General features: G+C 34.5%; 1 protein-coding gene across 1 annotated transcript in view; it reads left to right on the top strand.

Moving 5' to 3' along the window:
- LOC123562501 (protein bicaudal C homolog 1-B-like) overlaps positions 1-26,573 on the top strand; it is an 86,164-nt gene that overhangs the window by 1,204 nt on the left and 58,387 nt on the right. The window contains exon 2 of the mRNA XM_053528069.1: positions 20,551-20,597. Coding sequence (XP_053384044.1) covers positions 20,551-20,597 — 47 coding nt within the window. The remainder of the gene's footprint in view (positions 1-20,550; positions 20,598-26,573) is intronic.

The following is a 26,573-nucleotide window of genomic DNA, read 5'->3' as shown; positions in this document are numbered from 1 at the left end:
GATGAAACACACCTACATGAAAGAGAAATATAATTAAGAGAAAACATGTGGGAAAAACATTAAATTTATGAGTCAGCATCATGTTCAAAGTCTAAGCAGCACTTGGAATAATGACCTGACTTTGAGGTATAATAAATCAGATATGATTCTGAGATAACATTAATTGTAAATTCATTGTGCGTGCACAAGCACCATGCCACGGAATTCATTTTAAAGAAGATTAAATATTTAAAATCTTTAGAAATTTAGCATTATTGAAAAAAAATCCCAGTATGTTTTAGGTGTTTCAATGGGTGATTGGTGTTATCACTGAGTTTTAATGATTTATTATGCTTTAATGTTTTAAAATCATTATTTCTGTTGCATTTCTGTCTTAAAAGCAACAAAATGCGTGTTACGGAGAAGCACCGTTTCTCTGACTGGAATTTTAGTAAAATGAAAAGCTGAAGATTAAAGTGTCTTCAGTTTATTTTGAAAGTTTCGAATCTGTATCTGTTCAGTTTATACTTGATGCCTTCCTTGGTTAGCACAGGAAGATTAAGTTGGAGGAAATCTTTTGATGTTTCACTGTTGTGAAAGGTGTATAAGTTTTTTAAGTAGTCTGACTTTGAAATTATATTTGAAAATGTACACTGAAACACTACTCATTTGAACAGTGATGGTTTCGGCATCCAGGCTCACTCCAGCAAATTCATGTGGTCCTTGACCATTCTTATTATGCCCCCGACATCTACTGATGCGGGAGGCATATAGTGATTGTCCTGTCCGTTCGTCCGTCCGTAAGAGGTTAACCAAATGGGACCGTTTCGTCTAGCATCAATACCCCTTACTTGAATGACTTGATACTAATGCAGATGTAACCTGTGACCATTCCTCATCTTCAGACATCACCTGACCTCAGTTTGACCTTGAACTTGACCTCGTTTTGGACTTGGGTTGCTTTGTATCGACAAGGATGCCACCAGGGGCATCAAGCGTTTATTGAACGCAGCTTCTTGTTTTTAGCTCGACTATTCGAAGAATGGTCTAGCTATTCTACTCACCCTGGCGTCGGCATCGGCGTCACACCTTGGTTAAGTTTTTGCATGCAAGTACATACAGCCATCAATTAAAGGCATATAGCTTTGAAACTTATTTTTAGCTCGACTATTCGAAGAATAGTCTAGCTATTCTACTCACCCTGGCGTCGGCGTCGGCGTCGGCGTCACACCTTGGTTAAGTTTTTGCATGCAAGTACATACAGCTATCATTTAAAGGCATATAGCTTTGAAACTTATTTATTCTTTTTCTAGGTCAATTACCAACCTCACTGGGTCAAGTTCCATAACTCTAACATGTATTTTGAGCAAATTATGCCCCCTTTTGGACTTAGAAAATTCTGGTTAAAGTTTTACATGCAAGTTACTATCTCCAAAACTAATGCAGATATTGAATTGAAACTTCACATGTGTCTTCGGGGTTATAAAACTAGTTGATAGCACCAAGTCCCATAACTCTGACCTTCATTTTGGCCAAATTATGCCCCCTTTTGGACTTAGAAAATTCTGGTTAAAGTTTTGCGTGCAAGTACATACAGCTATTACTAAAAGGCATATAGATTTGAAACTTATTTTTTCTTTTTCTAGATCAATTACCTACCTCACTGGGTCAAGTCCCATAACTCTGGCATGTATTTTGGCCAAATTATGCCCCCTTTTGGACTTAGAAATTCTGGTTAAAGTTTTGCGTGCAAGTACATACAGCTATTACTAAAAGGCATATAGATTTGAAACTTATTTTTTCTTTTTCTAGATCAATTACCTACCTCACTGGGTCAAGTCCCATAACTCTGGCATGTATTTTGGCCAAATTATGCCCCCTTTTGGACTTAGAAAATTCTGGTTAAAGTTTTGCGTGCAAGTACATACAGCTATTACTAAAAGGCATATAGATTTGGAACTTATTTATTCTTTTCTAGATCAATTACCTACCTCACTGGGTCAATGTTCCATAACTCTTAACATGTATTTGAGCAAATTATGCCCCTTTTGGACTTAGAAAATTCTGGTTTAAAGTTTTACATGCAAGTTACTATCCCCAAACTAATGCAGTATATTGAATTGAAACTTAACATGTTTCTTCGGGGTTATAAAACTAGTTGATAGCATCAAGTCCCATAACTCTGATATGTCCCCTTTTGAACTTAAAACTCTTTTGATATTTAACATTTTGGGTAATAATTTCCAGCTTCTGTGACAATATTTCGAATAGTCGAGCTTGGCTGTCTTATGGACAGCTCTTGTTTCTTTTTCTAGGTCAATTACCAACCTCTCTGGGTCAAGTCCCATAACTCTGACATGTATTTTGAGCAAAGTATGCCCCCTTTTGGACTTAGAAAATTTTGGTTAAAGTTTTACATGCAAGTTACTATCTCCAAAACTAATGCAGATATTGATTTGAAACTTCACATGTGTCTTCGGGGTTATAAAACTAGTTGATAGCAGCAGGTCCCATAACTCTGACCTTCATTTTGGCCAAATTATGCCCCCTTTTGGACTTAGAAAATTCTGGTTAAAGTTTTGCGTGCAAGTGCATACAGCTATTTCTAAAAGGCATATAGATTTGAAACTTATTTTTTCTTTTTCTAGATCAATTACCAACCTCACTGGGTCAAGTCCCATAACTCTGACATGTATTTTGAGCAAATTATGCCCCCTTTTAGACATAGAAAATTTTGGTTAAAGTTTTACATGCAAGTTATTATCTCCAAAACTAATGCAGATATTGATTTGAAACTTCACATGTGTCTTCGGGGTTATAAAACTAGTTGATAGCAGCAAGTCCCATAACTCTGACCTTCATTTTGGCCAAATTATACCCCCATTTGGACTTAAAAAATTCTGGTTAAAGTTTTGCGTGCAAGTACATACAGCTATTACTAAAAGGCATATAGATTTGAAACTTATTTTTTCTTTTTCTAGATCAATAACTAACCTCACTGGATCAAGTCCCATAACTCTTACATGTATTTTGAGCAGATTATTCCCCTTTTTGGACTTAGAAAATCCTGGTTAAAGTTTTGCGTGCAAGTACATACGGCAATTACTAAAAGGCATAATTATAGATTTGAAACTTATTTTTTCTTTTTCTAGATCAATTACCAACCTCACTGGGTCAAGTCCCATAACTCTGGCATGTATTTTGGGCAAATTATGCCCCCTTTTGGACTTTGAAAATTCTGGTTAAAATTTTACATGCGAGTTTCTATCTCCAAAACTAATGCAGATATTGAATTGAAACTTCACATGTGCCTTCGGTGTTATAAAACTAGTTGATAGCAGCAAGTCCCATAACTGATATGCATTTTGGTCAAATTATGCCCCCTTTTGAACTTAAAATTCTTTTGATATTTAACCTTTTTGGGTAATATTTTCCTGCTTCTGGGACAATATTTCGAATAGTCGAGCTTGGCTGTCTTATTGTTTATTACAAAATTCCCCCCCCCCCCCCCCCCCCACCAAGCCCTCCCCTCCACCCACCCCTGTTTAGGACAAAAACTACTCTGATTTCATGACCTGATCTGTTGAGGAGGGGAGTCTCTTGTGCAGAGCAGTCTCTCAAACTAACTGTGATTTACTATATAAACTTTTTGCCCCTTAAACATCTGCTTATCAGCAGAACAATTTATTTGTCCATCAATCAGTTAGTTTACTTTATGTTTTATAAGTTGCACCATTAATGAATAATATATGAAGGCCACTAACAGATGTGTTGATACTGACTGTCTGTTTAGCAGCAGCAATTATCCAGGTTTAATTGATCAATTAATTAACCGAATTTTGCAAGAAGAAAAGCTTTAAGATACCTGTAGCTTTAACAGCATCCTTCTAACGTCTTTACACTTATATTCACAGCTATACAAATTAAAACTATTATGTAAATATGCTCTAGATTTAAGAAAGAACCCATTTACAACATTTTGATTAAGAAAGTTTATAAATAATTATGTTCCGGCTTGGAAAGATTTTCACAAAACATGATTGTAAAAGAGTTTCAAAACTCATTTAATTTTTGTTTGTTATTGAAGAATCATCCTCGGCTTGAATTGCTATTCATCCCAAATAATTCTTATATTAACTAGTATATTTCAGAATTATTATGTTTTACAGGTTTTAGATTTTATTAACCAGATGTGCTTTGATTAAAATGTAAAGTTTCTGTTTTGTCGTCTTTGCCATTCGCTTCATAATGTTTATTGTTGTACACAATTCAAATTCATAATTGCAACAAAAAGGTGAGTGAATGGCAGGATTACTGTTTTTTACATTGTACAAATTTCTCTTTGATGTTTGTATACTGGCTTTCAAGCTTTTATTAAGAGTATTGTGATAAGCCAAACAGTTGTGCCATGTGTTTGATTATGGTTTTTGGGTCAGGCAAACACTGCTAAGCAGGACCCATGTTTTGGGGATTTTTTTATTTAAATATTGAATTTCACTTTTTCCACTGTGCAAATAATACAGCTTTTGAGAAAAACTGATGAATCTGAAATTGCTAAAGCACCTGTAAAAAGTCTAAATATTTAGTAATGTAATTCATTAATCATTAAGCAGGACAGGTTTGAAAGTTATTTAATTGACATTGTGCATTTTATTGATTTGAATTAATGTGGAAGGGAATAAAAGTCAATAAATAATAAGTTTGTCATAGTTATCTGTGATAATAACATGGAGATGATTAGTTTTGCATGGTTTTGTGATCAAAGTGATTTCACATTTGTTTTATTTGTGTCCTCCTCTTCATTGATAGGAATCTTAGGTTCAGCCACAGTTAGGTAGCGTCATTGTTTTATCATAGATTCAGCCACTCTTAGGCAGTGTCCTTGTTTTTTCTCATAGATTCAGACACTTTTTGGCAGCATCCTTGTTTTATCATAAATTCAGACACTCTTAGGCAGCGGCCTCGTTTAATCATAGATTCAGCCACTTTTAGGCAGCATCCTTGTTTTATCATAGATTCAGACACTCTTAGGCAGTGTCCTTGTTTTATCAATTCAGCCACTCATTGGCAGTGTACATGCTTTTTCATAGATTCAGATACTCTAAGGAAGCATCCTTGTTTTATCATAGATTCAGATGCTCTTATTGAGAGTTCATCATAGATTCAGCCACTCTTGGACAGCATCCTTGTTTGAGTGGAGATTAAGTCAGAGATTGTCCTTGTTTTATCATAGATTCAGTCACTCTTAGACAGCGTCCTTGTTTTCTCATAGATTCAGCGTCCTTGTTTTCTCATAGATTCAGCAACTCAGAATCAGCCGCTAGTATGGCTTTACACAGTTATGCTTAGGCTGTGTTTTGAGGTCATTAATGTTCAATAAATTGTTTACTGAAACTTAAAGCTGTTTTTTCAACAACCCGCAAGTATAAAGTAGGTTAAGTAGTGCTTTTTATTTCAGCTGAGTCACTGTAAGAGTATGTTACAATGTTACATGTGGATACATACAGAGCACTTGATACCCCTGTCAGATTGGGCTTTCTGTGTGGTATATAGCGCCATGTGCTGCTCTCTCAGTTTTTGCCCGTTAGTGTTGTGTGTGCAGTGGAGTACTACAGCAGTGTTCTGGCTCGCTGCTCACTCCAGGTGCAGGTAACTCACTTGTGGTTTCTTTCTTTCTGTTCAGTATACACATCTTGTTTTTTTGCAGTATTTCTGGTTGTAAACAGGTTTTTACTCCTTTGCTAATGATAAATAGCATCTGTCTCTCGACAATAGTTTACCCTTGTGAGTCCATCCATTATATTCCATGAAGAATAGGTTCAAACATTGGCAGATGATCAGTGGTTATGTCTGTAGATGTATAGTGAATGAAAGGAGTTAGGGAGTCAGTGCTGTATTGGTTAACAGGACTGTCGTGTTAGCTGTACCAGGTTACAAATGATGTCTGTCTAGTGTTCATTTGAATTAGCACCGTACACATGTAAGTCCATTTACAGCAGTATTAGTCTGTACTGGATTGAGGGAGATGTATGCTGCAAGTCGAGGGTTCGGCAGGAAATATTTTGTTCCTTTCATTCCAGGTCTGGACTTCAGACAGCTGCCCACATTAAATATAATTATGGAACCTTTAACCTTTAAATTTAGTGTATTACCATGTAGCAATGTTATTGGTAGGAGTTTACCAGTTTTTTATGAACTTCAATTTTTTCAAGAAATAATGACGTCAATGAATTGTTAGTATTGAACTGCAGTTTGAAGTCGGTGTCTATAAAATTTTCTGCTTTTTCAATTGCTTGCTTTTCTATGATCAAAGTAAAGGAGTTATTGGAAATCCATCCTGAATGATAATATTTACAATTATAAAATGCAGAATAAATTACTGGCGTAATGCTTCATGGGCTCTAAAATGTTAACTTAAAAATCATCTAGTTCTTCACGGCAATTATAGCATCTTTGATAATGCTTTATTTTGGTGTTTTGCAGTTAGCTGTACTATTCTCTAAACACATTTACAAGAATGTTTTAATATAAAATTGAACTGTAGTTGAAATAAAGTATCACTTTACTTTCTGTTAAACTTTTAATCCATAAAATTAATGTTTACATTGTAAAATTTTAAATGTACTTAATCGTTAGTCATTTTGCCAAAAGAAAGTTTATTTTCAAATGACTTATAACAAGATATGCTATGATATATAATATAAGATAAAATGAGTCATAATTTATTTCTTTTCATTAGTTCCGATTTGAATTTATTTAGATAAGCTGTTTCAATACGACATAATTGACACAAGAGTTCCAGTGTTGAGGTGGTAGGGGCTCTTAAGTTTAAGCTAACACTTGAATAATTTTATGTTACAATGGTCCTTGAAACTTTCAAATGTCTAACTCAAGCTTCTATTTCCTTATTTTTGTATCGATCACATTTTTTTTTTCAAAATGATAATAAAACATTTCCCTATTGATTTTAAGGTCAGATTCAAGAATTTTGGTGATATTGAAAACTGGCTGCATGCGGAAACTTGTCCATTTTGATAAAAAAAATGTTTGATTTTTAGATTAGATGTTTTGACATGCTTGTGTCATAACCCTCTTTCACTAGTTTAATGCATTATCTTACTTTATATCAAGTAAGCCCTGGATATTTGGAATTCAACCTTCACAGTGAATTGAAGTTGCCCACCAGTTATGGCTTGCAAGGAACTGAACAGTCCATGGAATTACCATACATTGAAGTGTAATAATTAACCCTTAGTATGCTAAATTTCTAAATTGGACTGGTCCATCATTCAAATTGGACAGTGAAAATATACTGACTGAATAGCGAACAGTGCAGACCATGATCAGCCTGCACAGATCACTTGCCGCCAGCAGGCTAAACAGAAAAAAATGATGACACATAATATGACATGATAGTGGCACACTCCTTACCAGTTTAAAATTCCCTCATTAACTTTTAGCTAAATTATATAGTGCAGCCATAATGACAATCAGCAATTTTTGTAGGGATAATACATGTTTTTTTGTGTATTAACGTCTGCAGAAGCCCGCGGGATTGTTTGTGACCGAGACCGAAGGTCGAGGTCACAAACATATCCCAAGGGCTTCTGCAGGCGTTAATACACAAAACAAACGCTATTCTTGCATTAAAAAACATTACACAACGACTAAATGCATTGTTTTCATATGTGATGACTTGACGATTCCGGTACATTTTTTATTTACCATTCTTGTTGTTCTTGGAAACGGTAAACATGTTTTAAATATCCATAACCGGGGCACACATAACAACAACACTACTAAAAGCGTGATTTGAAGGTTTTTGAGCATCTTATTTTTATTTTTAGTTATTACAAACGTTACATTACACATAATTTTGCATATAACTTAAAACTTTGATAAACCGGAACACAATTATTTCAATTTGAATTATATTGAGTACGAACAAACAGAGTATGGATGAGTACGAAGCTAGTGACTAGCTTTCGAGGTTTATTATATGAATTCTGCGAACAATCAGGTAAAAACAAACCGACTGATACTAACAAAAATCATTAATATAATACCTAAAAACGGGCAGTAGCACAAGTTGCATGCGATACTTATTTATTCACAGTTATTTACAATAACTAAACAGACGCTTTGTAAAGGGAGTAAACTCTAAGAGAAGCTAGTGCGTACATTGATCGGGGCAGTACGTTTGGGGTTGAAAACTGATACAGCTAAAATTTGCTAAACATACTATGGATGACGTTGTATCTATAATGCTACAAGAAGAGGTTATTATGGAAGAAACAAGATGCAGATGCCAAATATCAGTCTGCGCAGAAATACATACATACGTCCCTGGCAAAGCATTTGAAAAATAAAAATCATGTATTAACAGCACATGAATTGCCTTGTTTGCACACGATTTTTCTCCCATTTATACATGGGCGGATCCAGTGAAAAAAGTAGTTTTTATGCAAGAATGTTCGTTAACGTATTCTCTGTATATGAATTCAGCATTCTCCACTTGTTACTAAAAATAAGTTTCTGCTATGGCCGAATGAAGCTGAAATTGAATATGGAGAATACAGAATTGCTCGGAAATTGCCAATTTTCATTACAGGTCGATAACCTTAGAATATTGTGAACCATTGCCTAAACTTTACCTCGGTTGACATTTTTCACGGGTACGCATGATCTTCTGTCATCCTCGTGTGCCTCTCATATTTATGTATTATCATGAAGAAAGTGCATTGCTTAGAAATTTATTTCCGAAAACAGGGACAAATATTGAAAATAATATCTATAACATGTATTAGAAGATCCTTTAGAAGCATGGAATACAACCGAGTAAAATACTAGCAGACTCGGTCTTATCGGATTTATTCATTAGAGGTAATGAAAATGTGCAACACAGCACCCCTCAACCCACTAGCACCAACTTCAGCAAAATTCTATTATACCCGGTACATATAAATGGAATAGTCTCCATGATCCCAAAGAATGAGAAGACAAATATAAATGCTCTGAATTATTTAAAGTAGTGAAATTTTTGTTTTACAAAAATGTAGGAAGGTAGTAGCTTTAATCATACAGATTTATTCTTAATTTATTATGCACTTTACCTTAAATACAATGTTTCTTTGCTTCTGGGAAATCTACCCTTACCTTTTATCTTTTGAAATTAGGAAATACTAGTGAGAATGATATTGTACTTGATATGCATTTTTGTCTCAAATTCAATAATTTGATTGCGTCAGATAAAAATTTCAAGAGTTTAAAGCCAGATTGATTTATTGTCTGACTCCTGTGACGATTTGTCCTAAAGCAGATTAGATCTGAAGACAAAATAACAATGACACCTTAGACACACGATGTTTGTGTAGGTCCAAAAACATTTTTTACTGCTCAGATTTGATAAAAATGTGGATAAATTTGTATTAATTTGATATCATAGAATAACAGCCGTGAATTTTCAGTTAATATATAGTCAAACTTGTATTAATCAGCCAGCAAAAGGAGTGACACAGTCTGGCTTCTTAAGTCAGATGGCAGCTTAAGACACGTTAAAATTGGAACAAAAAAGTCAGTTAATGAAGTTAGCCATCTGGCTGCTTAAGACAAGTGGCTGCATATGACAGATTGAAATAAGAACAAAAAGTCAATTTAGAAAGTTAGCAAACTGACTGCTTGTGGCAAGTGGCAGCTTAGTAGAGTGGCTTCAAAGGGAGATTTTACTGCAGATTACATTCTTTTTTGCACCAATTTTTGTTGTAAGTTTGTTGATATTAAAAATAAAAAAGTGTAAGTGTCTGAGTTGTGCGTATTTGAACTAAGCTTTGTCTCTATTTATATGTTAATAATTACTGTTTACAATATTTGAATGCAGATCTGATATACAATTGTTTCGAATGTTTTTTGTTGAAGTTTTTGTCCTTGCTGACCTGTAATTAGTGACCCAGTAGATTAAGGCTTAATTTAAAACGTAGGTATTGCCTGTAAGCAGATTGTCAGTTTGGCGTCTCGGTATATGTGATATATATACAATAATCAGAGATGGTATCAGCCACAAAATTTAAAAACATTGTCTTTTGTTTGCACTGATATTTAATTTTGTCAAATTTTTAAAGTATGAATTGGCCAACATGAGTGTAGGTCCTTAAGTGTTTTGATGTGCCAGGTACAGCTTTAGCTGTCAAGGGGGTATGCTTAAAGTCAGTACAATTCAATAATTATTTTACTATAAATAAGTTACTATTGTAAATTAAAAATACAAGTTTGCCAGTGTAATAAGTAGGTAATATATTAACTGGAAAATCAATTACTAGCTAGATACCTCTCCTTTAGGTCATATAGAAGTAATCTGGTCAAAAATGTGCTTCCGTGGTGTAGTAAAAAAAAGTCCCTAATAAATACATGATAATTTTTCCATTTTTAGCACATTTGTGCATAAAGCAAGGCTAAAAAGAGCATTATTGTCCTCATGGAATGTATTTTATGTTTCACATTAAGTAAGACACTATCTACATGTTTTCATGTTGTTTACTTGAAAAGGAAAGTAGGATGTTTATTCTGCGGACTGCTTTCTGAAATGCAGCAATATGAGGGTACCTGACTTCAATAGACTTGCATTTCACTGCATACTATCCAACACCCATTTCTTTTTTGTTCTCCTGAAGCAAATATGTGAATGTCTTGAGGAAAATAGTTTTCTTACGAAGTGAAAATCTAGAAACAGTATCAAACTGTATCTGAAGTGGCAGAAATTTTATATGAAACAAAGAACATTTTCCTTTATTGGTACATATAACCTTGATCGTGCGGAAAAAAGTTAATAGCCCTTTTGGGAATATCTAGTTCAGTTTTAAATGTCTTATTACTCAAGTATGAAAATCAGTAAATGTTTGTGTATTATGACATATTATACAAACATTCTTTTCTTTAAATGACATGTTTGATATTTGATAAGTTCTTTCAGTATATTTTGACACAACAAGGTTCAGTTTGTACCACATAGTTCACCGAGATCTTTATAGAAATAGGAAAGAAATGGGTAGTATTTTACATAAAGCGCTTGGTATTTAGATTAACCTGACTTGATGAAAGCACTGACAGATTGATCAGTCGATTAAGTTTATTACAATTCTCTAATAGAAAAGAAGATTTTTAAACTGTCTCACCTTACCATTGTACTCATTAAAATCTGCTACAAAAAGTCAACCAAATTTAAAAAATAAATCTGTCATATTTAAAGTTGGTTCCTTTTTCAAAAAGTATAAAACTGATTGTATCAAGAGATCTAAGGAAAATCTCTCTTTGTGAAGCTATTGTAACTGTCAACATTTCTACTTGAAAACAAAAGTGCAAGATAACTAACTGCCTGACATACCTGTAGAAAACCTTGGCTTTTTGCACATTCCCCATCCCCCCCCACACACACTTGTAATAGGGTAGAAGTAAGCATACTATTTTTAACACTTTTATAACACATATATCTTTTGCAGATTTAAGTTTTGAAAGAAGTAAAGTCAAGTTATATCCTGAAATCGATCTTACTAACGTCACTGTATCCATCTAACGAACAGACAAAATCTTTCAAGACTTCTGTGGAGATGGGATGGGAGACATGTGCTTTTCTACAAAAGCATCTTCTAGTTCAGCGACAAATCACTTAAATGAGACATATTATTTCTTAAATAATTCATGAACATATATCTTGCCAAGTTACAGCCCTTCTTCGACTTTGAAATTGTCAAACAGTCACATGTGCTGTCTTATGTACACCTCATGTCTGGATGTGGTACCTAATTACCTATCATTACTCATGCTGCAGTAAGTCCATTACGACCTTGACATGTTTCTCAAACATTACAAGATGATACTTATCACTATAATCAGAACTGCTATTTGTCATTTTCTGTCTATCTGCGCTACCTGCAGTTAGGTTCATCCAGCAAGAATTTCTGCATTCTGTATAGATCTGTAATATCTCAAGGTAATCAAGTACTACATAAGTGTCTTTAATGTGTTCCATCAATAAAGTGATATTTCTTCATTCTAATGTTTAAATAATTTATGATATATTTATGTATTTTAATGGTTAATGATTTATGATATATTTATGTATTTTGATATCTGTATGATATGATCCCAAAAGCAAAGCAGCAAAGCTAATGTACCTGTAAATGGTTTACAGTCAAACTTCGTTCACTCAAACACTAATAATTTGAACTCCAGCCTTCGCTTGAACTCATCGTCAGGTCCCAGCAAAATCACTATACAATGTATGATTTTCAATGGCTCGAACTATTGATAACTTTAACAAATTTTGCTGGTCCTGTCAAGTTCGAGCGAACAAAGTTTGACAATTTAAGTCCTTGTCATATTCCATTCCCTGGGCTAATTCATATACTTGAGACAGTTTTTTGTGGAAAAGGGAAAGGAGATTGGCTCCAGTGTAAACTTACTATTGGACTTTGATGTGTTATTTTTATGCCCCCACATTTATGCTGGGGGCTTATAGCATTGCTGCTGTCCGTACGTCTTTCCGTCCATCCATGGTTATGTACGTACCGGTAAGTCTCGAAATCTTGTGTGTCCAACTCCTCCCACTTGCTTCAAACTTTCACAGGTAAACAAGCTTAATTTGCAGATAACCTTAAAGAAAGGAATTTTAAGTGTGACTTTTTTTTACCGCAGTTATGACTCTTTGATAGTTTTGCTATAGAGAATATAGTGAAAAATCTTGTGTGTCGAACTCCTCAAACACTATTGAAAGAATATGCTTGAAAGTTTCACAGATGAAGAACCTTGATGACCATAACTGATGGACTTTTTCTGTGGCTGCTTTTTAGTCCCCTACTGGTTGAAAATCAATTTTGGGGACTATAGGAATGCACTTTTCCGTCATTCCGTCCGTCCGCAATTTCGTGTTCGGTCCATAACTCTTTTATCCATGAAGGGATTTTATTATTACTTGGCACAAATGTTCCCCATGATGAGACGACGTGTCATGTGCAAAACCCGGACCCCTAGCTTAAAGGTCAAGGTCACAATTGGAGGTCAAAGGTCAACAGGGCTTTTTTCCTGTCCGGTCCATAACTCTCCCATCCATGAAGGGATTTTTAACCAGGTTTTCAACGAAAACCTGAGTTATTAGATTGGGGTAGATGTCGGTCGGTCGGGCGGGCGGGCGGCGGCGGCGGCGGCGGCGTCAAACTGGTGTTTCCGGTCAATAACTTTTGTTTCGGTAAAGATATTTGAATAAAACTTAGTATGTATGTAGCTTATATCAAGACAAAGGCTGGGATTGATTTTGGGGTTTCTGGGGTCAAGGTCAAGGTCACTGTTACTTAAAATAGAAAAAGGGTTTCCGGTCAATAACTTTTGTTTCGGTAAAGATATTTGAATAAAACTTGGTATGAATGTAGCTTATATCAAGACAAAGGCTGGGAGTGATTTTGGGGTTTCTGGGGTCAAGGTCAAGGTCACTGTTACTTAAAATAGAAAAAGGGTTTCCGGTCAATAACTTGTTTCGGTAAAGATATTTGAATAAAACTTGGTATGTATGTAGCTTATATCAAGACAAAGGCTGGGAGTGATTTTGGGGTTTCTGGGGTCAAGGTCAAGGTCACTGTTACTTAAAATAGAAAAAGGGTTTCCGGTCAGTAACTTAACTTAGGAATGAGCTATCATGATGAAACTTGGTGTATAGAAAACTTATATAAAGTTGTAGCTTGGGATTGATTTTGGGGTTTCTGTGATCAAAATCAAGGTCATTGTTACTAAAAATAGAGTTAGGGTTAGGTTAGGGTTAGCATATCTTCTACATGCATGGGAGGGATTTTGATGAAAGTTGGCACAATTGTTCACCATCATGAGACGGAGTGTCGTGTGCAAGAACCAGGTCCCTAGATCTAAGGTCAAGGTCACACTTAGAGGTCAAAGGATACAAGAATGAAAACTTTGTCCGGAGCATATCTTATTCATGCATAGAGGGATTTTGATGTAACTTGGCACAATTATACACCATCATGAGACGAAGTGTCTTGCGCAGTTCCCTTCTTTAGAATTACTTCCCTTTGTTGTTACTATAAAGAGCTTATATTGTAACTTTTTCATTACTAGACATAGGGAAAAATCGAGACCACTTTTCTGTAGTACAACATGCATGTTACATCCAATTTTGAGGTGTATTTTGACCAATCTCTACCTGGTAAGGATTTCTGTGTGGACTTACAATTTTTTTTTTTGTATTTTTTTTTGTATTTTTTTTTTTTTTTTAAGATTAACTTCCCTTAGTTGTTACTATAAATAACTTATATTGTAACTTTTTTATAATTGATCGTAGGGAAAAACCAAGACCACTTTTCTGTGGTACAACATAGTTGTTACTTTCTAATTTTAGGTGTAATTTAAGGTATCTCTACCTGGTAAGGAGTTTTTTTGTGGACTAAGAAAAACAAAAGAATTACAACGATTACTAAACAACCACAAAATTAAAATTACATCTGCAAATACAGGTGCTAGAGTAAAGAAATTTGCTGTGACGGGCGTATGTTGTGACATTCTGGCACTCTTGTTTATTCTTATGAAAAGTGTTGAAAACCTGGTTTCCTAGCATTGCCGCGTTTCTTGTAATATCACTTGGCACAATTGTACCTCATAATAAGACGATGTGTCATGCACAACTTTCAGACCCCTAGCTCAAAGGTCAAGGTCACACTTAGTAGTCAAATGTTAACATAGCATGAACAGGGTCTGTTTCGTGTCCGGTCCATAATTCTTTCATCCATGAAGGGATTTTTTTTTTATTACTTGACACAAATGTTCCCCATGATGTGACGACGTGTCATGCGCAAAACCCGCACCCCTAACTCAAAGGTCAAGGTCACAATTGGAGGTCAAAGGTCAACAGGGCTTTTTTCCTGTCTGGTCCATAACTCTCTCATCCATGAAGGGATTTTAATATCAATTGGCAAAATTGTACGTCATAATAAAACGATGTGTCATGCACAACTTTCAGACCCCTAGCTCAAAGGTCAAGGTCACACTTAGTAGTCAGATGTTAACATAGCATGAACAGGGTCTGTTTCGTGTCCGGTCCATAACTCTGTCATTCATTAAGGGATTTCAATATAACTTGGCACAGATGTTCTCCATGATGAGACAACGTGTCATGCGCAAATCCCGGAGCCCTTGCTCAAAGGTCAAGGTCATACTTAGAGGTCAAAGGTCTAATTCAAGAATGAGTTTGTCTGGAGCATTTCTTCTTTATGCATGGAGGGATTTTAATGTAACTTGGCACAAATGTCCACCACCATGAGAAAAATCGTCTTGCACCAGAACCAGGTCGCTAGGTCTAAGGTCAAGGTCATACTTAGAGGTCAAAGGTCAAATTCAAGAATGACTTTGTCCAGAGCATTTCTTCTTCATGCATGGAGAGATTTTGATGTAACTTGGCACAAATGTTCACCACCATGAGGCACACTTTTTTAGAATTACGTCCCTTTGTTGTTACTATAAATAGATTACATTGTAACTTTTTAATTACTGGCCGTAGGGAAAAATCGAGACCACTTTTCTGTGGTACAACATGCATGTTACATCCAATATTTAGGTGTATTTTGATCTATCTCTACCTGGTAAAGATTTTCTTGTGGACTTGAATTTTATAGATTTTTTTTTTTTCTTTTTTTTTAGGATTAATTTCACTTTGTTGTTACTATAAATAACTTTTATGGTAACTTTTTATATAATAGGCCAAAAAAATTCCAAATGAAAACAACTGTACATTTTTATATAATTTTTTATGCAAATTTTAATCCAAGTGCTTTGTTATATTATTTTGTATATATAGTACAATATTGTTTATACATCATTGACAGAATAAAAAAAATATCAGTTTATTATGTTATACTGCAGTAGAGAAAATTAGGTGCCTTCCAGTAGGGGACTTTGTATTGCATGGCAATACTTCATTCACTTGTTTTCTCTAGAATTATGGCCCTTTCTTAATTCACAAAATAAACCAGAACTGATCTTTGTTATGTCAATTGTAGCCTTTGTTATATGTGTCGAGCTCCTCGCACACCATACAGTTTCCTTCAAACTTTTAGTCAAACATTCTTCATGTGAAGATGGTCTGTACTAAAAATTTTGCTATTTAGAAGATGGCGCAGTATGCATGTGGGGGCAGCCTTGTCTCATGGACACAGTTCTAGTTTAATTCGTTTTTTTTTTTAAGTTTTAGAGAAACCAGTCATTGTCCTATGTCCGGTATCATGTTGATCTAACTTCTTTGGGAATTAACTCTTCCCCGCTAAATTTCTACAATGAACTCGTCCAGTCCTTTCAATTTGCATAGTACCATTATCTGTTAAAAGGACCAAAAAATATTGACTGAATGGTGAACCGAGTGCAGATCGTGATGAGACTGCACAGATGTACACTGGTCGCAAATGCAGAATCAGTCGTGTTAAGCATGATAAGGGTTAAACATACATGCATTGGTCACTATTACATAAAATAAATATTACAAAAGTCTGAAAATTTGAAAAATTGTCTAGCTCCAAGGAAAAAAATAATCAAAAATTAAACAGAAGTTAATGAAAGAAATCTAAAAATTGGCTGTTTTTAGGGGGTCTAGAAATTACGAAATGGGCTGTTTTCCATCTTGTGTTGAGCAAAGTGTTTTACAAAACAAGAACACAATGACATGTTTATATAAACAAGATGTTCTAAATATACAGTTGACCTATTATATTTATTCACTTCTTTTAAATGGACCTGGCACATCTAAAATCTATTCTATTTGTAATTCAAAAGACGTATTGATAATTCCATGCAGATCAGTCAAAATATTTGTTTGTGAGGTTATGAATGAGTTTTCAATCGTTCTGCTATGTAAGGGTTTAATCCCCGATCTGCCTGGATGATAATCCTGGAGATCAGTTAATCTAATCTGCGTTATTGTAGCCTACTTAATCTGCAGGAGCTGTTAACAATGCCGAGGTGGGGAAGTTTTAAGCTACCGGTTAATGACAAGATAAGTCATTGAATGGCATTGTTAAGCTCCATATCCTCCTTATATTGATATACTCTCAAGATTTTATTAGCATTTTTTTATCTCTAAGAATAAACCAAAGAATAAGAATATCAGAAAAATCAGTTGTTTTTAAAATATTTTTCAATAAAGAACAAAGCTTTTTTTCAACTACCGAAAAAAAACTTTGTTAAAATTTTGACATTGTGTGAACTTTAGAAGATTTTTGGCCTTACCAAAGTTACACTAGTAGTTCATTCATCAGTGAAGTAGCAGTGAAAAAAAAAAAGGAAGAATGTATACAAGAAAGAACTTTTTATTATAAGTATATAGCTTGTCGAAAATTGCAATGATTTATAGATAGTGTAAGACTGTTCAGAATATTAGATTGACTAATTTTGATAATTCAGTCCACATTATCTTAATTGTTTCTTAAATTTACTTTCATACAATAAATAATGTTATTACCCAGTTTCTAAGTTTTATTGTAATTTTATTGGTTATATCCGGATCTAATTCCAGTAGAGGAACAAACGCAACGCACATGTTGCACGTGCAACTGTATAAACTGCCATTGATGAATTCATCACAGCATTTTGTAATCAAAATCTTTCAAAGCACTGCATGGTCTATACTTGGATGATAGTGTCACAGATATAATGTTTTCTGAAATATTTTGAAACTTCAATCATTGAGCACTGCATGATATCATTTTAAAACTTTGATTTTACAGAGCTGTACATCTAAGATAGGGGACTTTGTAGCCAAGTCGTTAAGGTTACTGACGTCAAATCAATTGCCCGTCATCAATGTGTGTCTGAGCCTCACTCGGGCTGTTGAGTTCTTCATATGAAGCCCTCCAGCCCTCCAGCTGGCTTACGAAAGATCCATGGTTATTCCCAGATGCCCGTCCGTGATGAAATATTATGCACATGGGTATCTGGGGTCTTTCTCATCAGAGCTTGAAAGTGGCCGTATGACCTATAATTATGTTGATGCGATGTTTAAACCCAACAAAACAAAACAAAAACTTGTTAGATATGATTTAGAATAAGTTAGACTATGTTGGTTTATGGAGGAGCAAAAATTGACAGAGTACCACCAAAGTCAAAGGTTTAATTCTAGTCATGATCTTGCCATTATAGATTCTAATTTTTTTAATGGATTTTTCATGTTTGCCTATGGCTTATCTTAATGAAAATGCATCTAACTTTTAGACTGGAACTAGGTTTTTATTACAACTATCTGAAATCCTAGAATTATGTAATTGGTTCCAGTGATTTTGTGGTTTCGGATGGTTTCTAGTTTTGTACTTGTGGATCTTGTGTTTTGCGGTTAGCTGAGGTATCTGCGCTGTAAATATATAGTGCAAAAACATTCTAGATATCTGGAACTGATCATAGGTATATTTCCAGAAGGTAGCGTCTGGAAACAGGTAGACATTTTGAAAAGTCATGTAAAGTTTTAATTGTACGTGACAAAGAAATAAACCATTGAATTTGTTTATGCAAATGGAGAAATTTTGAGTATTGATGCTGGGAAATACATTTCTCTTGAGCTTTGAAGAGTTGTATGCCAGAAAAGACATTTCTCTTGAAGTTTCCAGTACTGGGATGCCAGAAAAACATTTCTCAGTAATGCTGTTAAAATTTTGAGTACTGGGATGTCAGAAAAAGCATTTTTCTTGAAACCTTGAATACTAATAAGCCAGAAAAGTATTTCTCTTGAAGCTTGAGTATGGGGATATTGGAAAAGCATTTCGGCGGAAGCTTTAGGTTTTGGGATGCCAGAAAAAGAGCTTTTAATACTTGGGTGCCAGAAAAGCATTTTTCTAGAAGCTTTGAGTACTGGGATGCCAGAACGGCATTTCTCTTTTATAGGGTTTAATTTTACACTGACAAACTTATGGAGGAAGACCTCAGGTGCATTATTTTATCATCGGCAGGCTCATGGGTAGAACCACCAACCTTAAGTAAGCCAGCTGGATGGCTAAAACCTCACATGAAGTATTCAAGCCCCGAGTGAGACTCAGAACACACATCGGTAAGAGGCAAGTGTTTCAAAGTCAGCGACCTAAATCACCAGGCCACGGAGGACCCAGAAGCTTTGTAACTTTGAGTACTTTGATCATGCCAAAAAGCATTTCCGTTATTGTTTTGAATGTACTTAGATGATGAAATTTGTGTGGCTTTTATTCAAGAGATAATGATTATGTCATAAACTGTGATTTTATTGTCCAGTATGATCACTTTAATAAATAGAGGAGTTTGTTCATATGTGTAGGGATTATGACATTAGGATGCAGACAAAATAATACACACAAAGATTTTATTTGATGATAAATATTGCAATAGAATGCTCATAATATTCATGCCTGTTTTCAGTGCTCTTCACACCTGCAGGCGAGAAAGTCTGACCTTTGAGGAAGAAATAGTAACAAAAAATTGAATAATTGAAGCATGAAGTAATAGTAACAAAAAATTGAATAATTGAAGCATTGTGGCAGCAGCTTTTTCTGTATCTCTTGTAGGATTATTGGATTAATTTTCTCCAGACTGTTTCTTAGAACAGTTGTTAGAAACAATAAATTGAGGAAGTATGTTTTATATTTATGAGGTGATTATGAGCTTTGAACAATTAACATCATTTGCTGAAAGATATATAGCCGTACAGTAGGCAGCTTGGAGTAGCACAGCCTTGTAATGGAGGAATATGGTTGTACGATTTAGCAGAATTAATTGAAAGATCCTCAATATAACAAAACTTTTAAGCTGTTATAGGCCCAAGTAGTCAAAATTGATTGGCATTAACAGTCACCACTATTCACTAATTGGCATCAACAAACACCCTTTTTCACTAATGTTTGTGTCAATATTGACTCAACCCTGTGATTGTCTTTAAGTATTAAAATACAGTAGAAACTGCCTTAGCAGTCACCTGTCTTAAGCAGCCAGTTGCCTTACTTGTCAAAGACATTTTGTTTTAATATCAACTTGTCTTAAGCAGTCACCTGTCTTAAGCAGTCGTATTGTGCTCCCTTGACTGGCTGCTTTAAATGCAGGTTTGACTGTACTTTTAGAAAATGAAGGCACTTGGTCAGATGCTTTGGGAATAAATTTGCTCAGGCATTTTGTAAATAAATAAATTATTAAATCAAAAGAAAATAGTGTTCGTTTACCAGTAAAACATTGAAATGGGTAGTACAATATGAAGAATTTTTTATCTAGAGTTGAATGAGCTTTAGTCAAGTTGTGATGATGTTTGGTAGCCAAATGGAGTGCCGGTCTAGAGTGTTGGAGGTCATGGGTTTGCTCACTGGCCACGTCGTACCAAAGCCATGAACAATGGTACTATTAGCTTCCTTGCTTGGCTTTCAGATATTCCAGTGAGGCAGCACTATAAAGTTAGGCATTGTGGTCTCTGCTACAAGTAGAAACCAATGTTTATATGACTGAAAAATTGTTGAAAAAGTCCCTAATCCTGAACACTATACACGCACACAAATGATGTTAGTTATAACTTTACATTTTCTGTTTCAGGAAATTGGGAACATCGTGATGAAGCAGCAGAAGATTTTTTCCAACGGGTAAGTTCATAGTTGGTTTCAGTTTTCCCTAGAAGTGATGTGGGCATAATTGAGTTATTCGTTGTGCATTTTGTTAGAAACCTCTGTAATGAGTCAATGGCTATGTCTGAAGGAACATGACCAACACAATTAATGCTTGTAGTGATAGGACAGCCCTGAATGAGCAACATTTTGAGGGACCTGAACATTATTTCTTCAGATGAATAATTTAGGTTGTCATTTACTAATTGTGTGCTGCTACAGTGTATGAGTTTACTATGACTCTGATGTTTCTATTCCTACAGTTATGATATATTTTCACATGCACTCAGTTGATGCTGTGCAAGTGTCTGATTTACCATGGTTCAGAGTTTGGATTGGCAAGAAATGAACCATGAGGGCGTTAGCCAGAATGGTTAGATATCAAAGCATCTGAATGATGAAGTGTGGTAAATCAGATGATAAACTACAAGCAGGTATTGTTTATTTTCATTCTAACATGCTCATTAAAACATGGTTATAAAAATTATACTGAAATTCCTTTCATCAGTAGAAGTAATTCATGAAACAGATAACATGCAACTATTTGACATTATGAATAAACAAATTCATAAATGTTTTCTCAATGGTATTGGTGTCAGCCATCGTTTATCTTAGAATGTACAACAGTTGACTCCCTTCCTTTAACTGACAAAAAATAGAGCAGTGTTAGAATATTCATTACAACCACCTTATTTAAAAATATCCCATCTAACAAAATTTCTTCAGCAATTACACTTTCACTTTCACACAACAAAGTGGTTTATTAAATAATTGGCAGGCATCATATTTTTTCATCTTTAAAATTTGTCTGCCAGGCCTTTGTAATGATCATGGATGTATTTTACAATTGTTTGTATGTCTGCAGAAGTAATTACGGACTGTTGTTTGGTTGTTGGTAATAGATATGAATGTTTTGCCAATCCTTCCTGCCAGTCAGTAAAGAGCATTAAAATGAAGATAGAAGTGTTTAGAAAAATTGAAATCTGGTAATAAGAGACAACAAAAGCATCATTGTAAGTACTGCCATTTGGAATGTACCATCTTCAGTAAGATAGATGGTATTATACACCATTACTGAATGCCCTGATATTTTGGGTACTTCAGTCAGCCAACCAAGTGAGCAATACAGGTTGCAGCTTAATGTGGTGTCCGCTTCGGTGGCTATGTTAGACAGGTGACTGCTTGAGACAGGTGCCTTCTTTAGACAGGTGGCTCCTTTTAATAGGTGACTACATTAGACTGATGCCTGCATTAGACAGGTGGCTCCTTTTAATAGGCGACTACATTAGATAGGTGCATATCATTTGGACTGCAGCACAGCAACCAGGATCACAGGTACAACAACACAGTTAGTACTGCAGCACAGCACAGCACAGCACCCAGTACTGTTTGGACAGTTACAGTATAGGAACAATGACACAGTGCCCAATATAGCATCATTAAGGTTACAGTGCAGCACCCAGTACCAGACTACAGCAAGTCCACCAGTATCACAGGGACAACAACACAGTGCCCAATATCATGAAGAACACAACACAGCATAGGACTGCAGCATAGCACCCAATGTCGTAGTGGCTAGAACGCAGTATGCTGTATAATAGGGACTATGGTACAGCAACAAGTATCACAGGGACAACAACATGGTAACCGATCATAAAGACAACAGTATATTACCAAAGTCCATTTAAGGCTTCAGATGCATCAAATATCAAATGATCTGTAGCCAAGCAACCAGAATCAAAGACAACAGTATCATAGGGGCTACATAAACAGAACTTAGTAGTATAGGAACAACAGCTTAGCAGTCAGTAACATAGGGACTGCAGTTCAGCATTCAGTATCTTAGGGGTAACAGCCGTGCAGCACAGTGCCTACTATCATAAAGACTGCATCACAGTGCTGAATATTATAAAGATTGCAGCATAGTTTCAGTATAATAGGAATAATGGCCAAATAACAAAAAAACTTCAGTAATCAGGGCAGAAACACATTTTCTCCCTCTTTAGTATCAATAAAGGTATGTGTGTTGGGTTTTTTGTTTGCAACAAAACTATAAATTGTTGGGTTTTTTTCAGAGTTTTTGTAACTTTGAGCTATATACTTTGTCTGCGTGCAAAAAAATGCAGATAGAGCATATAGTTAACTTTTATATTATAGCTTGACAGTGCTTTACAGCCATACTGTTTTACTGCATGCTTCATGTGAACATTTTTTGTGTGCATGTTTTATGATTTTTGCAGCTTATAATTTATGGAAATATATTTGCAGCCTATAAATTATAGAAATATATTTTTCCACTTACTAAGTTTTTGCAGTTGAAAGCAAATCATAAATAAGATGCACAATTTACTGGAAAGAGCAGACCTTGCCCATATGTAGATAGATGATTGAGTTAGATAAGTTGCTTGATTATAAAAAAGATTTATAACTTCCAAAGAAGTACTTGTCCTGTAAGTTATGGTCAAACTTTGTCTGCTTGAACTCAATGGGACTGGCAAAATGTGTTCGAGTTATTGGTAGTTCAAGTCATCAAAGAATATACAACAAAAGAATTTTGCCAGGACCTGATGATGAATTTGTGCGAATGGTGGTGTTCGAATTGTCCGAAAGTTGACTGTACTTGTATATATTATATGTTTGTATGTATGCAACTCTGTTCATTGTATAGCTCATCAGATTTAAAATGTATCTATATAAGTACTATGAAATCATTAAGACTACTGGGTGACTAATTTCTTGGATTTTGTGGTTGCATAAGTCTGCAAAATTTACTCCCAATGAACATAATATGAATATCTCATTTGTTCAAATTTATATCCCCACAAAGTTGCCTTTTTTGCCAAAACTACCAAATTTAATTACCACAAAATAGAATGATTTCACAAACATTCAAACTTCTTTCGGTCGAACCCAACAGGACCAGCAAAATTCTTTTGAATTATCAATAGTTCTAGCCATCAAACAAAATACATTATACAGGGATTTTTTTCGGAACCTGGCGATGAATTTGAGCGAAGTTTAGTGTTGGAATTATCAGAGTTTGAGCAAGCAAAGTTTGACTGTATTTGATTTGGAAACATTCGTCAGTAGCAAACTGTTATATTATAAACTGCTGTGCCAGACAATGCCTTAACATAACATCTCTGAAATGGACAAGCAGAGTAAATTTACAAAAGCCTCCTTTTAATACACAATTCAATTTTCTGGTAAATCTGGGTATTTGCTGCAGTTTGATTCAGAGAAGATCTATGAATGGCACTTGAAGGTGTATCAGACAAGGTGTTTTTGCAAATCCTTGATGGTATGGCATGACAGTTATAGTAATCACCTGTGACAGAATGTTGCTGTACCTATGAGAAATAAGCACAGTTGAATTACATTCCATTCCAGTTGTAATTAATGTTTTAAGTTTTTTTTTTCTTATTTACTGGTATAATGCAACAAAAAAAATAAATAAAATAAACTGCTGAATTCTTAACAAAAAACCCAGCAGCACTATTTCTATAATTGATTTCTGGACTTGCTAGTACAGATTTGAAGGGAATGAAAATCGCATTTTATATTTTAGAGAAATCAAAAAGTTTCTGATAGAGTTATCTTTCCTTTTACTGCATTTTTTATTGCTTTCAGGCTCATATCATTTATAACTTCAAGAAATGTTAAATCAGTGAATTTCATCTGACATGCAACAAATCTGTTTCACATTGAGTTCTTTGAACCTACCTGTTGAGTTCATTGCTCTATTTGCAAGACAGCTTTTCTGATATTTTGCAGTTTTTGAGATCTTTAAAAAAAATTATTTATGCATTTGAGAAATTAACAAAAGGCTTGTTTAAAAATTTATAATATAAAAGACAAGGGGAGCTTTTGTTGAATTAATGAAGCATAAGCCTGTAAAATAATTTATATATCTCGCTCTCTCTTTCTGGGAATAACTAAGTAACAGCCACAGTATAATTTCCTTTGAATGGAGATTTCTTTAAGTAAAATTAATGGTTAAGGGTGCTGTCTTTGGGTTTCTTGCCCTTCACTGCTGTGGGTTTGAACTCCACTCGGGGTGTAGACCTGTTCCATGTAGAGAAGCTATCCAAACAGTATATGGAATGCTAGCGGTTCTTTCAAGGTGCCATACTGTAGCTCGGGTACTGCACTTAGGGGCATTGTTGTATCATTAAAGCTGGAAAGTGGCTTTTTAACTTAGGGTTGTGTCTGTGTGTCTTGATAACCCTGCATAATGCATGGAAGCAGTTTGTTTGTTTTGGGTTAAAAATCATTTTTCAACAATATTTCAGTTATGTAATGGTGGTCAGTTAACCTAACTAGTGTTCCTTGCTTCTGTACCAGTACAAACCTGTTCTCTGCAAGTAATTGCTAACTTTCTCTCATGAATCAGAGGTGGAGGAAGAATGATTTTAGACACAATTATCCTTTATCAAATTGTTGTAGAGAACACACGCCTCTAGGGATAATAACGTATGCTGCGGTCTATCTGCAACCTCTTTTTTTTTTTTTTTTTTTTGTATTTGCTTTTTTTTTGTGCAAAAAGATTAAACGTAACTTTTTTAATTACTCTTTACAGGCCAACACGGGCTTATTTTTGTATGCATTTATTTTTTTTGCTTCTAATTTGGAACACCATAATAAAAAATATTTGCCACTTTAATTTTGGTTAAACACAACATAAATAAGATACAATTACTGAAAACAACCAACGCATTAAAGTGTTGTTAGATAAGTTGCTTGTATTATAAAAAAATTTATACTCCAACAATATTGTCTTAAGTTTATGTCAATTTTCGTTTAACTCATATAGGAAATGTTTCGAGTTATTGGATTAACAAAATCCTTGCTCAAATCCACGAAAAATTGATCTTGCGGTGTTACAAATCCTTCCAACATGCAAAGAGTACGATAATTGTAAACTTATAAAATAGATATCAATCAAATTATATTATGTTTCTAAGGACATGATTACTTTTTACAATTTTTCAATGTTGTACATATTATATTTGAACTTTAAATGAAATAAGTGATAAAATCACAGGGGAATTAGTACAAAATAATGAGGATTGAACTATAACATTTTCATGTAGGATTTGATTAGATTTGATTGTACACGTTTGGAGTAACTAAGAAAACAAAAAAACATTTATGCGACTGATTACTAGCAATGGTGTGTTCATTGTCCAAAGGACATTACTGTAATATAGTTTGTTCTGTATCAACTCTTTATGTAACTCATCAGATTAAAATGTATCTATTGTACTGAAAATAATAGAGAACTAGGTGACAATTCTGTTGGGTTCAGTACTTCAAAATATACTCTCATATTCTAAATCGTATTTTGTTCTTTAATACTTGGAAAACAAATTTATTACCAGAAAATAGAATTGATTTATTCAAAATTCAATTTTCGCAATACCAAAGAAAAATTCTTTGAATACATCTTTCAATCAATATTATAAATTTTTTGACCTGCATGAATTTGAGCATTTAAGATTTATTATAATTACAAAGCAAATTGACTTAAAATGAAATTCTAGTAAACTTTATTATAACTGCTGTGAGCTCGTTAATACACTCTGAAGACAAAGTATTTACGTTTTATCACAAAACTGTAAACTGGTATTTTAGTTTGTTGAGAAATGTGAATGATGATTACAACAATTTTGCAACTGTGGAGGCATGACAGTTAAAGTAAACTGTACAATTGTTGTCAACTTAATGCACAGTGATTACATCAATTCCAGTTTTTAAGTAAAAGATTTTTCTTTTGTTATTTGACTGTATTCAACATGTAAAAATAATTAATATAAACTTGTTTCAACCCCATATTTCTATTGATATCTGATTCATACAGATTGAAGGGAATTCCATGTTATAATTTTATGAGAATTTCCAAAATCTTTGATAAATAGGTTTTTTCCACTCTTTTTTGACTCAAAATAACTCATG

Source organism: Mercenaria mercenaria, chromosome 2 (assembly GCF_021730395.1).
Source record: "Mercenaria mercenaria strain notata chromosome 2, MADL_Memer_1, whole genome shotgun sequence".
NCBI classification, from domain to species: domain Eukaryota; kingdom Metazoa; phylum Mollusca; class Bivalvia; order Venerida; family Veneridae; genus Mercenaria; species Mercenaria mercenaria.
This window is presented reverse-complemented; position numbering and strand designations above follow the sequence as displayed.